The sequence below is a fragment of the Xyrauchen texanus genome, chromosome 29 (genome assembly GCF_025860055.1).
Source record: "Xyrauchen texanus isolate HMW12.3.18 chromosome 29, RBS_HiC_50CHRs, whole genome shotgun sequence".
Lineage (NCBI taxonomy): Eukaryota > Metazoa > Chordata > Actinopteri > Cypriniformes > Catostomidae > Xyrauchen > Xyrauchen texanus.
Genome location: NC_068304.1, coordinates 37,793,162 through 37,808,187, shown reverse-complemented (window position 1 = coordinate 37,808,187; position 15,026 = coordinate 37,793,162). Strand labels below are relative to the sequence as shown.

At 37.8% G+C, this 15,026-nt stretch overlaps 1 protein-coding gene across 1 annotated transcript in view; it reads left to right on the top strand.

Annotated features, from left to right (window-relative positions):
• LOC127622690 (Golgi integral membrane protein 4-like) overlaps nucleotides 1-12,433 on the top strand; it is a 33,408-nt gene extending 20,975 nt beyond the window's left edge. Inside the window, exons 8-16 of the mRNA XM_052096721.1 lie at nucleotides 2,496-2,660; nucleotides 2,982-3,230; nucleotides 6,215-6,480; nucleotides 7,129-7,205; nucleotides 8,411-8,478; nucleotides 8,588-8,764; nucleotides 8,923-8,991; nucleotides 9,123-9,209; nucleotides 11,514-12,433. Of these exons, the coding sequence (XP_051952681.1) occupies nucleotides 2,496-2,660; nucleotides 2,982-3,230; nucleotides 6,215-6,480; nucleotides 7,129-7,205; nucleotides 8,411-8,478; nucleotides 8,588-8,764; nucleotides 8,923-8,991; nucleotides 9,123-9,209; nucleotides 11,514-11,654 (1,299 nt within the window). The 3' untranslated portion in view covers nucleotides 11,655-12,433. The remainder of the gene's footprint in view (nucleotides 1-2,495; nucleotides 2,661-2,981; nucleotides 3,231-6,214; nucleotides 6,481-7,128; nucleotides 7,206-8,410; nucleotides 8,479-8,587; nucleotides 8,765-8,922; nucleotides 8,992-9,122; nucleotides 9,210-11,513) is intronic.
• Nucleotides 12,434-15,026: the final 2,593 nt, after the last annotated feature.

Below are 15,026 nucleotides of genomic sequence, written 5' to 3'. Positions count from 1 at the left end.
GGAAGAAAATGAGTGTGCATAAATGATGACAAAATTTAGTGTGAGAGAGTGCCTGTACTTGACAATGAAACTGTACTTGTACTTTTCATGAGAATGATAAAACATTCTTCTGTGGAACACAAAAGGAGATTTCAGAATGTCTGAGTTACTCTTTTCCATACAATAAAAGCAAAGAGTGAAATCTTCCCCAGCTGTGTAGCTCTCTAAACTCATGCACACTTCCACATATTTAAGCTTGGCACGCAGGGTCCGAAATTAGCTTTTTAGACTACCAGCCAAGGTGGCTAGTAAATGAAAAACATGACCAGTCAGTCAGATTTCTTACCGGCCAATTTGAATTGCATTTCACGCAAGTGGATTTGATAGACATGAGATACAAAAAAACATTACAAGTTAAAAATGAACTGCACTTTTAAAGAATTTAAGTATTTTATTATTTTTTAATTAATGCATTGCATGAAAGTCCATTTATAGTTCTTTTTCAGCTTATTTGCTTATTACAAGAAAACTCATTATGTGCATCGGTCGCATCCTAAACTTCATACTGTTATATGTTCAATTTGTCATTCGTTTCACAAGCCACAAGTACACATGACACAGTAACAGTTCACAGTTTATTTCAGCTCCGATTTACTAAAAAAGAGCCGGCTCATAAGAATAATTTGTTCAGGAATCGGACAACATTGGTTGCGCTATATGTTGTTCATTCACTAAGTTGTTTGTTGCAGAATATGACTACATTAGTTGCACTTAATGTTTTCTGCTTTAGATTTAGTAGTGGTGTTGCACTGTCATGAAAATCATTCGGTTCCGGTATTTTAAAAACAGTTCTCGGTTCCCAACACTATTACTTAGTAACTTAGTAGGTTTGGCAGTGGATGCCTCAGCAGTTAAGGCTCTGGGTTACTGACCAGAAGGTCGGGGGTTCAAGCCCCAACACCGCCAAGACACCACTGTTGGGCCCTTGAGCAAGGCCCTTGACGCTATCTGCTCCAGGGGCGCTATATCATGGCTGACCCTGTGCTCTGACCCCAGCTTAGCTGAGATATGTGGAAAAAAAAAAGAATTTCACTGTATATATGCAGGAATGTATGCATAACGTGTGACACGTTATATATTATTATATATATATATATACTTGGTTAGCTAGCAGTGACAATCAACATCATTTTTAAGCAAACATTATCTGAGAGTGTGCGTGCGCGTGTGTGTGTGTGTGTGTGTGTGTGTGTGTGTGTGTGTGTGTGTGTGTGTGTGTGTGGTGAGTAATTAAAACTTACTTGCACCTCCACTTGAAATCCGACAGTGATCTTTCTTCTTACCGATAGCATGTACGTTTCTGAACATTGCCTTCATCTTGCTTAGATTTATAGGGGCGGCTGTGGCTCAGGTGGTAGAGCAGGTCGGCTGCCAATCGCAGGGTTGGCGGTTCGATTGCCGGCCCACATGACTCCACATGCCAAAGTGTCCTTGGGCAAGACACTGAACCCCAAGTTGCTCCCAATGGCAGGCTAGCGCCTTGCATGGCAGGTGTGTGAATGTGTGTGTGAATGGGTGATTGGGACACAGTGTAAAGCTCTTTGGTAACCTCTAAGGTTAAAAAAAGCGCTATATAAGTGCAGACATTTATAGCGAACTGAGACTATTGATGAGCAGCGAGAAATTAGCTAACTGGTATTCTGAAAAGCAAAGCCATACTGAAATTCTCTTGTAATAGCATCAGACACCAGCCCCCTTGAAGACACAGATAATAATAGAAAGTAAAAGCGCTACCTAGTCTCATAGAATAAACATTGCTAAAACAAACATTTTGCAAACGTACTTTTACGCACCGCATTCTTTGTTTCGTCGCAGTTTCCTGGTGAAATGAACACTAAAGGCGCTACAACAACTGTACGTATTATTCATTTTAACACAAATTACGACTGATTATTACTTTATAAAGACTTATTTTTCACACTATCGGGTGTTAAATTCAGACCCTGTTGGCACATTATGTTCGGTAACAAGAAACACAAGATGCGTTTCTTGACATGGTACATTTGAATATGTTTAAGGGAAAATGAGAGAGAAAGATTGTCAGTGAATAATGACTTAAATGTAAGTCGGTTTCTATCACAAATCAGAAGATACGTAACAATGTGCAACAGTGGTATGGACTGCTTTTATGATACTTTTATTGTTTTGTTTTTGTCCTCACACCTGGTCACTGCATACTTCCATTGTACGGAAAAGAGCAATGTGATTTTATTCCTCAAAATTTGTGCTTTTGTGATCCACAGAAGAAAAGTGTTACACTTATTTTCACGAGTTTCATTTTTGGGTGTAGACTTCCTTATGTCATGAGCTTAATGTTGGCTTGCTGTGTTGTTGCCCATTTTCTAATGAAGGCCTCACCACAACCTCAAACCACCAAACCTCACCTATTTATAGTCTGTGAAGCTTTCTCTCTGATGTGTTTTTGTACTGAGGGGAAGAGTCTCTGTGGATTACAGGTCCAGGTGAATGAATATAAACAGCTGAAAGAAACTCTGAATAAGATGCCCAGTCTCAGGCAAACAGCAGGAATGCCACAGGCACCTGTTGCTGTCAGTACAGTCCAGAACGGACAGCCTGCAAACCCAGGGGGAAACCATCAACCCCAGGACACTCAGTTACAGGTATTAGAGATGTTTACCCATCATGCAATCAAAACAATGAGTGTTACTTGTCATATTAAGAATTTGACCTGGTTTGAATCTGTCACACAGGTGTGAAAATATCTGCTCACACAATCAGACTTTATTGTAATGAGTCTTTTATTTTCAGCTTTATTGTCACATAATGGAAAGCTGTTTTAGCTCTGATGCCAGACTTACTCATTTGTTATGAACAATCATGTCTTTTGGTTTGTGTCCATAAAGTAAAACCACCTCTATTATTCATTAGTATACATGACGGTGTCTTCAAATTTTGCTCAGTGTCATGCATTTCTCCACCAGCTGCAGAAACCGGAGGAGGTGGAAAAGCCCCATCCACCCCAATTACAGAACAGGGAGGAGGATGGAGAGATGGGCGGAACCGAGGAGAGGAGGAGAGAGCTGGCAGAGGAGGAGATGGAGCAGGCTGGGCAGCCTCAAAAGCTGGAGGAGGACTTTGATCTGGCTCGTAGTGAGGTGGAGGAGGAGCCACATGGCAATCAACCAGATGAGAACGCACTAGCGAGGGAGGAGCATCAAGCTCATCAAGTGGTAAGACCCCAATAGATTCACCTATTCTGCATTTTTAGCATCATAGACGTGCTACTGATGCAAAGGCTGATCCAAACAGTGTAACAATTTTTTTTTGCTTTCTATAGCACTTTTTTTGGCCAAACTCTTAGGCAGCATCACAAGTATTCTTTGTAAATATGACAAGACCTGCATTGAGATGAGCTTGGTGAAAATTGTCATCCAAGGTAGTGGACAGGATTGAGGGACACATTGATTATTGTAAATATATTTTGTTCATTACTTAAAAGTATTGATAGAAAGTAGTTTGATATAATTAAAAAAATTGTCTGAAATTATGTAATTATCATTTATGCGTTATTATGGAATCCGGTTTGCATTGGTGTTCTGTTGGTGTTTATTTTGTAGGTAATGAACGTCTGCTCATTATGCATCTTAGTACAAAACTTGCCAAAATAATAAATAAATGCACATGAAACATTGATTTGAGTTGAAAATATTATTTTGGCTTACGTAGAGATCGCTCAGTGATCGAGAAGCAGGAGAAATTGCTCGCAATACCTGGATGAGCAATCTGATATGTGGAGTTGCGGTTGTTACTAAGAAATATCAGACTGCTTGGTGGCACCATTGACCAATCAGAATGGAGTATTCCAGAGAGCACTGTAATAAGTGTTTTTTTAATGCTTTGTTTGTTGGTAGCTCAGCAACATGCTGTTTTCTCTTTAATTTAACAGAGGTTTGCAATTTGTACAACTCTGTTTCCTGTGTTAGGAAGTAATGGACTATATGTAATTTGAATTATGTAATCAGGTTGGAAAAAATAAGTCTTGACTTTCAAAGATGCCCCAAACTAATGTTTAAAAAAAAGTAGTTAATTGGTACTTCATACAATTTTTGAAACCTGAAATAAGTACCGTAATACTGTAGTACTGTAATACAAAAATAATCTTTTTAGATTGCATAAAAAGTGTAATCTAAAAGATTACAATACGGATCCAATTTTTAGTTGTGTAGTTTGTAATCAGTTGTAAATTGCATTTCAAAAGTAATCCACCCAACACTGCCTGTTACCAAAATTTGGGACATATCTGAAAGTCTAAATCCCTTATTTATAATCATTTAACAAGCATAAAATGTATTTTAAATAAAACCGATAACATGAGAAAATATATATACACTCACCGGACGCTTTATTAGGGACACCTGTACACCTACTTATTCATGCAATTATCTAATTAGCCAATTTTGTGGCTGCAGTGCACAAAATCATGTAGATATGGATCAGGAGCTTCAGTTAATGTGCACATCAACCATCATACTGGGGAAAAATTGTATTTCGGTGATTTAGACCGTGGCATGATTGTTGGTGCTAGACAGGCTGGTTTGAGTATTTCTGTAACTGCTGATCTCCTGGGAATTTCACACACAGCAGTCTCTTGAGTGTAAAGAGAATGGTACAAAAAACATCCAGCAAGTGGCAATTCTGTGAGTGAAAACGGCTTGTTATTGACAGAGGACAGAGGAGAATGTCTAGACTGGTCCAAGCTGACAGGAAGGTGACTGTAGCCCAAATAAACACGTGTTACTACATTGCATCACATCGAACATTGAGGCTGATGGGCTACAGCAGCAGAAGACCCCTCCGGGTACCACTATGATTGGAAAAACATCGCCTGGTCTGAAGAATCTGGATTTCTGCTGAGGTACACAGATGGTTGGACCATTGCAGCCTCAGTTTTCTGTTCTGGACTGACAGAAGTGGAACCCAAATTGGTCTTCTGCTATTGTAGCCCAATTGCCTAAAGGTTCGACATGTTGTGCATTAAAAGAGAAAACATAAACTCACATCGTGAAAATATAAATTAAACCTGGAAATACATTTTTAGGATTTTGCAGGTGCAGTTTACTGAAAAGGGCTGAATAGTTGATTGGCTTGTGATGCGCGAATGGCTTGCACGCACAGCGTTAGTCTCGGCACATTTTAACTTTTTGTTTAGCCTCCCATTCAGCTGATGAAAGCATGCTGCATGCTTATGAGGATGGATTACATCAAGATGTAGATTGAAATGCAAGTGAGAAAAACCTCATATAAATAAAATAGCCTTCTCCTGTCTCTCCTCTCTCGCAAATGCTTGTGAAATAAACACTGGCGGCCAAAGGTTTTTGCTCTTATGGAAAGAAATTGGTACTTTTATTCACCAAACTGGCATTCAGCTGCAAATTTTTGTGCAATTCTTCCCATAAGCCTGCACCCTTGAGTCTTCTCTTTACTGTTGTACATGAAACTGGTGTTGAGCGGGTAGAATTCAATGAAGCTGTCAGCGGAGGACATGTGAGGCGTCTATTTCTCAAACTAGAGACTCTGATGTACTTATCCTCTTTTTTAGTTGTACATCTGGTCTTCCAAATCTCTTTCTGTCCTTGTTAGAGCCAGTTGTGCTTTGTCTATGAAGACTGTAGTTACACCTTTATATGAAATCTTTTGTTTTGGCAATTTCAAGCGTTGTAAAGCCTTCATTCCTCAAAACAATGATTGAATGACAAGTTTCTAGAGAAAGCTGTTTTTATTTTAATTTTATTTTTTTTGCCATTTTTGACCTAATATTGACCTTAAGACAAGCCAGTCTATTGCATACTCTGGCAACTCAAAAACAAACACAAAAACAACCTTAAGCTTAATTTAATGAACCAAATAGCTTTCATCTGTGTTTGATATAATGGGAAGTTATTTTCTAGTACCAAATTAGCAATTTTAGCATGATTACACAAGGATAAGGTCTTGGATGAAAGAACTGTTTGTTTGATAAGTTCTCTCACAATAATTGTGCTTACAGCGTTGAAAGGTTGAGCTTGATGAATGCATTCAAGACTAAAATTTGTGTGAAAATTATAATTTTTTTTACTTGCATTTACTATCATGCTTTAGAAAGAGTCCAAATGTAATTGAATTCGAATAGATTTTTTCTTTGTATATCACTGTAGTGGCTGCTCTCTTTCTCCAGGTGGCACCAGCAGAGGTTCAGGTGCAGCATGCGCAGGTGGAGCGGGTGAGGTCTGCATATGAACAGCAGCAGGAGCAGCAGCGGCTGGTTGCGCAGCTGACGGAGGAGCGCAGACAGCTACACTTGCGTCAGGAGGCCCTGCAAAGTCAGCAGCTGCAGCAGCAGAAAGCGAGAGAGGAGCAACTTCATCTGCAGAGAGAGAGAGAGGAACAGCAGAACAGAGAAGCTGATCTGAAAGAACAACAACTACAGAAGGAGATGATGAGGTCAGAGAACGTTCCCTACAGCTGTCCGCAGTCAGTTATGCATTCATTTAGCAGTAAACTAGTTTAATGGCTCTTTGTTTAGAGTATGTATTGAAAGAAGGCGTAAAAAAAGTATAATACAAAATTGACTATTTCAGCACATTTTGTGTATGCTATGTGCTTATTGGAGTTGTTAGCTTAGGAATAATAAGTTTAAATGCAATCTGCAATATCGGCAGCTCTGTTGCTAAATTTAGAAGATACAGTTTAAACCCCTCATTTGTTTGTATTTTACTTTTCGTGACATTTGGTGGAGAAATGTAGTTTCTGTTTGTCTGGCTATAAGAATATGTAAATCTTAAATTTTCTTTTTTTTATTTGAATAATATATTAATTAATATTTAAATAAAGCAATAACCCACGAGAGACTGTTTTTAACACTGTTTCTGGGGTGATGTTAGCTAGCAAAATTACAGCAAAAGCATTATAATAAAAGACAACATCGTTTAATAAATAATTACATTATTACTAACCCTCCCCCCAAGTATCTTTCTGCATTATAGAGTTAAATGGATGTGTTATATTGCAGTTCTCGTCACTATGATCAGATCTAAGACAGCAAACTGCAATAACTTATTTTGCAAATACCATCATTGTCTGTTATTTCAGGAAAAAGTCACAATATGAAAACATGGATGCTGATATTATCCAGGGTGAGGAAGATACACTCATAGCTGAAGAGAATGGTAAGAATTAATGTGGTGTGACCAATGCTTGTTGCAGTCATGTTTGGCCACACATCAGTGTTTCCTACATCGATTTCAGCAGCAGTGCTATGCCGTTACTGGATCTCCAGCACCATGGCAAAAGAATGATACTCACGATGTGAGCTTGCAGTCTGAGTTGAATGTGATGAGACAAAATGAGCGTGTGCCATGAAAGAACGCGAAAACAACTCGTCTTATTATTGCATTGTGTAGGGCTGAACGATCCCTCTAAATACAATTTAAATCAAGATATGATATGTATATGAAACTGCAAAGTGCTGTGATTTAATGAAATGGTCTGCACACACTGCTCCACCATTCTGCGCTTCTGTTCTCACTCCACAAATCATCTCATGAACAGAATCACAGATGTGTTGCTTTCGATTTAGTTTGGTCACATGTGCGGAGCGTGTTGTATTTACAGCACTCCAAATTCACTTTAAAAGTATAGTTCACCCAAAAATTACAATTCTCTTATCATTTACTCACCCTCATGTCATCCCAGATGTGTATGACTTCCTTTCTTCAGCAGAACACAAACAAGGTTTTTTTTAAAGCATAGCTCAGCTCTGTAGGTCCATACAATGCAAGTGAATGGTGATCAGACCTTTTGAAGCTCCAAAAATCACATGAAAGAAACATAAATATAATCCATACGACTCCAGTGGTTTAATCCATGTCTCCAGAAGCAATATGATAAGGTTGGTTGAGAAACGGATAAATATTTGATCCTTTTTTTACTCTAAATCTCCACTTTCACTTTCAGATGTGATCGTGAATCTAAACAGGCACCACGTGACTTTCAATAGTAAAAGTGAAAGTGGAGATTTAGAGTAAAAAAAGGACTTAAATTTTGATCTGTTTCTGGTGACTACGAGTAACTATACAAATCTAAAACAACCCTATGTCACCAGGTTTTTGTGGACTGAAGAGGAGATGAGAGCATCTGCCTACAAGTAAAAAAATTATTAGAGAATTATTACTTGTATAACAATAATATTTATGTAGTTATTATAATGCAGTTGTATTGTAATGCAAGTGTTCATATGACAACGTAGGTACAGATAAACTTTTGCCTGCAAAAACTAAATTCTGTAGGAAACACTGTCGCACATCCACTATACTGTACAAACACATCTACATAGCCACAGTCATTTTATTATTAAAAAAATGTCCCGTTGTAGAGGGGAACATACATCATGGAGAGCTGAGGCGAGATGGAGAAGAACATGTTCACCACGAGGTGGAGGAGGTGTGGAATCTTACAATATGTTATTATAAGCATATACACTTCTAAAGCTTCTGTTGTTCCTGTTCTCATGTGTAAAAAGCCATTATGTTGATGAATTGTCAACCCTTAGCGCCCCGTCGAAGCAGATGTTGACCCTAAAGATGACCCGAACAATCAGGGCGAGGATGAGTTCGAGGAGGCAGAGCAGCAGCAGCCCCAGGAGGATAAGCCGGCACCTGTAGGTCGCCCAGACATGCACCTGCCCAGAAAGCATCAGCACCAGCCCCATGCTGGAGAACAGCTGGTGGTGAGTGACATCACAGGAAGTGATGGGTCAGAATGTGAAAGTTGCACCGCCTCCGATCCGAGTTGGTTGTTTACACGGATTTGTTTGCTGTGAATTTGGAGAGGTTTCTTAGATGGAAATGCAGAAAATCTCAGATGAGTTTTGTGTGTTTTGTGCAGATGGCTGGAAATCCAGATCAACAGGAAGACACTCTGGATGAGCAGTATCAGGAAGATGGTGATGATGAGGTCAAAGAAAAATGCAAACAACGTGCACACACAGACACACACACACACACACACACACACACATACTGTTCTAAAAGCAGAACAACAAATATTGTTTTTTTTCCTTTTAAATAACATCATTCTCTCTCCAGGCCCAGGACGAGCTGCTAGAGAATCAGAAGCCTGCAGCAGTGATAGAGGACGAGGGAGACCCATATAATGAGGAGAACGGAGAACAGGTACTAAATATTTATTTACAGCCACGAGTATGCTGTTTTAATCTGAAGAGGTTTTATATTTTGGTATTTACTGTCATTATATTTTGTTTGAGTTGATCATTTCTTTTTTCCCTCAAAAGCACAATTAATTTTGCATTTAAACGGAGCGGACCCAAAGGAATGGGAATGTCACTCAGTGTCAATATAATCCATCTAGTATTCAACAAAATTAGCCTCACGTTTATATGCATCTTCTCATTACTCTGTTGCATTTGGTGCAATTGATGTTTCATGTGCTTATCATTTTAAAAACATACTAGTGGTGTGTTGGTTAGCCACATGCTCGACACAATGAGCATATGTATGCGACACAAGTTCTTAAACATTTTGCAATGTTTCTTGATCTCATTCCCTTCTCTTAATAATTTCCTGTCATCTCTCCACTGTATATACACACACGCACTGGTGGCCAAAAGTTTGGAATAATGTACAGATTTTGCTCTTATGGAAAGAAATTGGTACTTTCATTTACAAGTTGCATTCAACTGATCACAATGTATAGTCAGGACATTAATAATGTGAAAAATTACCATTACAATTTGATAAAAATGTTCAGCACTTTAACTATTTCAAAGATTTCTCATCAAAAAAATCCTCCACGTGCAGCAATGACAGCTTTGCAGATCCTTGTTATTCTAGCGGTCAGTTTGTCCAGATACTCGGGTGACGTTTCACCCCACACTTCCTGTAGCACTTGCCATAGATGTGACTGTCTTGTCGGGCATTTCTCACGCACCTTACAGTCTAGCTGATCCCACAAAAGCTCAATGGGTTTAAGATCCATAACACTCTTTTCCAATTATCTGTTGTCCAATGTCTGTTTCTCTTTGCCCACTCTAACTTTTTCAAAACCTGTTTCAAAAGTGGCTTTTTCTTTGAAATTCTTCCCATAAGTCCTCCTGAGTCTTCTCTTTACTGTTGTACATGAAACTGGTGTTGAGCGTGTAGAATTCAATGAAGCTGTCAGCGGAGGACATGTGAGGCGTCTATTTCTCAAACTAGAGACTCTGATGTACTTATCCTCTTGTTTAGTTGTACATCTGGTCTTCCACATCTCTTTCTGTCCTTGTTAGAGTCAGTTGTCCTTTGTCTATGAAGACTGTAGTGACACCTTTGGATGAAATCTTCAGTTTTTGGGGCAATTTCAAGCATTGTATCTATCGCCTTCATTCCTCAAAACAATGATTGACTGATGAGTTTCTAGAGAATGTTTGTTTTTTTTGTTGCCATTTTTGACCTTAAGACAAGCCAGTCTATTGCATACTGTGACAACTCAAATACAAACACAAAGACAATGTTCAGCTTAATTTAATGAACCAAATATCTTTCAGCAGTGTTTGATATAATGGCAAGTGACTTTCTAGTACCAAATTATCAATTTAGATGATTACGCAAGGATAAGGTGTTGGAGTGGTGTGTGTGTGTGTGTGTGTGTGTGTGTGTGTGTGTGTGTGTGTGTGTGTGTGTGTGTGTGTAAGAAATGTCATTATTTTTATGTGTATAGTTTAAATTGAATGTACATTAACTACTGATCTGTTATGTTTGGGGAATTCAATACAAGTTAAGCTCAATCAACAGCATTTGTGACCACAAAAATTCATTTAGACTCGTTCCTCCTTTTCTTTAAAAAAATAAAAAATGTTATGGCCATTGTAATACATCACAGTGTATAATGTAGCACAGCTATTTATGTGATGCTCATGTGTGGATGTTTACGCTTGTTCTTTTGTACAAGTCGCCGCTGTAACAGTAGACTGGTGGCAGTGCTGCAGTTGGGTGAGTCAGATCGATTGCAGCATCTTCTATGGTGTCCAGTTACTGCCATGCCATCTCATGAGTTCAGTCCAGTTCCACTTTAAACATCCAGTCTCAATTTTCACAATACCTCTGTAATTCGGGCAGTGAATTTCAGGATATGCTTTTTATGTTCTTAGAGGGCGTTTTATGTCAAATGCAAGCTTAGTTTAATTGAATAATACTGTAATATATGAAATAAATTTGATTTTGCTTTTAGACAGAAGGAAGTTCTTATATACACCACCTGTATATAATTGTGGCATCATAGTTTTTTCGGATTTACCCATCTCTAAACAACATGTCAAAACAATACAAAGCATGATTGGTTGCTTTGCATGTAAGTCAGAGAGTCTCTTCCTGTGAAAGTGGGCGGTTTTTGGCCAGAATAATAATGTAAAGTGCACTAGATTTAATGCTGATCACCTCAGCTTGTATATCTTTGTTTTTTATTTTTGTGTTTTTGTACAGGAAGCGGCCAGACACCAGGATGTAGCAGTGAAAGAGGATAAACACCCCGCCCAAGACCCCAATGAGGAGAACTACGAAGAGGAAGAGGAGGAAGAAGAGGGCAACGGCGATAACCCGCCTCATCGCGGGGCAGAAATGTGAGTTGATGGTGAGCAAGAACGGCCAGTCGCTGCCACCTCTCTGGATTGGGTTTCTCCTCATCCTCATAAACTCTGTACCAGGAAATGGTTCTGGTGAGCAGGAAACAGATTTCTATTCTGGTCTGCGTGACTCTGAAAGTGAAATGCACAAAAAAGATGCTGAATAGTCGATCACTTACTGACCAAACACACTGCTGTCTGCCTTTACGGTGCATCTGTCTATTTATCTTCATTATTGAGTTCAATTTAAATACTGTTATGTAAGTCTTGCTTTTAAATCAAAATTGCAACTGAATTTTAAAAGCATAGATTTAAACCACCAAACATTCTAGCACTGAAAGTTTTCCCAGGTGCCATTTATCAATTGAATATATGCTGTGTGTGTGTGTATGTATGTATGTATGTATGTATATATATATATATATATATATCTGTCTGTCTGCCTGCCTATCTGTCTGGCTGTCTGTCTATCTGTCTGTCTATTTTTTTTTTCTCTCCATGTGTCTGCAAATGCAAGATAGATTTTGTCTTTGGAAACTGAAACATTTATTGAAAACATATACTGTAACTTTTTAAATGGGCGAGTCTCACAATAAATGTCACGAAATATCAATTTGTTTTTATCCCAAAATCAAAAGAAAAATATGTATTTTGTGTAAAGAAATTAAAGCCTGTCTTACAGTAGGACCATTTACAATTTTCATGTCATGAAAATATTTTCATGGCAATTAAACACCCCTCTCAGTTCTCAGTAGTCTACTGTAATGCAATATATATATTTATATATATATATATATATATATATATATATATATATATATATATATATATATATATATATATTTGAAAATAATAATAATATGTATAATAAAATTTATAATAAAATATTTATATGTAAATGTACCATTTTAAATGTACATCATTGTGGTATTTGTTGTACAGAATTTTATGGCAATTAAAAAAATGACAAAGCAAAAAAATTAAATAATACAAATTGTGGCCAGACAGTGAAATTTGTATTACTGTATTACAGAAATGAGAATGATTATAATTTTTTTGTATGTTTTTGCATTACAGTGTAATGAGAATATTTGGGGGGAAATGCGCGTAATTATCATAAAAATCTAAATATGAATAATAATTTTCTTAATGCAAAATATATTAAATTTTTGGTGATATTTAACCAAATACGACTACAATTTTTTTGGACTGGCAGCAATCACCAATCAGCCTTGAATCCTCATGTGGCATTGACCATAGCCATTAGTCGTCTTTCAGTCAAACTTGCTTAAAGAAAATTAAAACAGCAAATGCATAATGCAATGCTGACGTGGTGCATTATGGGTGAGATTGCCAAAGTATTTAGGTCAGTAGATGTCACTACATGTAATTCAAGCAGATATGCATAGCTGTTGCAAATCATTGTTTTAAATATTTAAATGTCTTTTTGTTATTTACCTTATGGGATCAGTGAATATACTGCCTTAAATTAAATGAAAGTCTTTCAGGTAAATACTGATTTCATTGTGAAACACTTTTCTTTTATTAATAATTAATTTTTATTTTTTTTACATACCACAAAGTGCCTTATTGAGACTATATTGAAGCCTTTTTCTTGCCCAATCTTTTACCACGATTATTTGGCTACTGATCTCTTTGTCGAAGGTTCCTTTCTGGCAGGCCAATTCACATCTGATATCTGCCAGTGTTCTATTAACTACTAGTGGTCGACCGATATATTGCTGAGGCCGATAAATCGTCCGATATACATAATTATTTAATTATCAGGCCGATAAATATTCCTGCTTGCTTGTGAAGCGAATGAGACGTGTAATCGACCTGTCACGTTTTGTTTTGTTGTTACATGCCATCGTGTTACTACAATAATAGACGGGTGTGCAACACAGTATCATTTAAACAGTCCTCATATCAGACGTGTTTGAGCTCATAATGTTAAAGTGCTCGTTTCATTCTCCCTCTCTCCTCAACAGTTCCCTGAAACTTTTAAATGTCTTGTCTAATGAGAAAATGAAAATATCAATAATTCCAAAATATTCCATATACAGATGTAATAAACCAACCTCACACAACTTCAGCAGATCCGGCGTCCTGTGGAGCACTCATAAATCTTCCTCTTATGCACGTATTCTATCAGCATCTCTTCAACAGTTCCCTGTAAATTTGTATGTTCTTTTCTAATGATAAAAAGCAAATATCAATGTAACTTGTATTATAAACCGACTGCAAATATGCAGATATCTCGTTTAACAGATGTAATTCACTAACCTCACGAAAATCCAGTGTTGTCTTCCCGTCGAGCACTCATCTAATATCGTCCTCTGAAGCGCATATTCAATCAGCCAGAATCAAAAACTTCAGGATCAAATGTTCTTCTCATTCACAAATCATGACGGTCACTCCGTGACAATCCAAGTTGGTGATCCAGGCCGTTTAAACTGTCAGGAGATGCTGATCGTGCTGGATCTGCATGAGTGCGTGAGTGCAACTTCCAAATAAAAGCGTGTCACGTGTGCTGTAAGTAAATGTCTTATGCACTATGCACGGTATGTACAATTGAGGGGGCAGTGGTAGCTCAGTGGTTGAGGCTCAGGGTTACTGACCAGAAGGTCGGGGGTTCAAGCCCCAGCACCACCAAGATGTCACTGTTGAGCCCTTGAGCAAGGCCCTTGACTCCAGGTTGCTCCAGGGGGATTGTCCCTGTAATAAGTGCACTGTAAGTCGCTTTGGATAAAAGCGTCTGCCAAATGCATAAATGTAAATGTAAATGATATGATTCTGTATTTTTTTGAGGAAATGCTATTGGTAATGCGCATATGCCAATCATGGTTGCTGGACTACTGTGTGCACTACGGTGTCATTTCCGTCATAATATAACAGTTTATTCATGGGCAAATTAATTATTACAATTATGTCTAAACAGAAATCAGAAGAAACTGTTATCTACTATTTAAAATGCAATATTATATTTTAGATTAGATTCAATGTTTTTAGAAGTTAAAGTTTTGTGTCAAATTTAGTAAATATAGTGCTAAATAAGAGTTTATTCATTATTTTTAGCAATTTTATGTTTTTGTTATTTACTATATTAAATTATATGATATATCGCCATTGTATGGGGCTATCGGTCACCCTGCTTTCTGGATATCGGCACTGGCCACCCTGCTCTCTGGATATCGGCACTGGCCACCCTGCTCTCTGGATATCGGCATCGGCCATTAATAAAAAAAACATATCGGTCGACCACTATTAACTTGTATTCTACATGCTACTGGACCTGGGTCTCGAAGTCTTATTGTCACTGTTAGCATTTAACATATGACAACAGACATGAGGGAAATCAGTGGCCTATTGA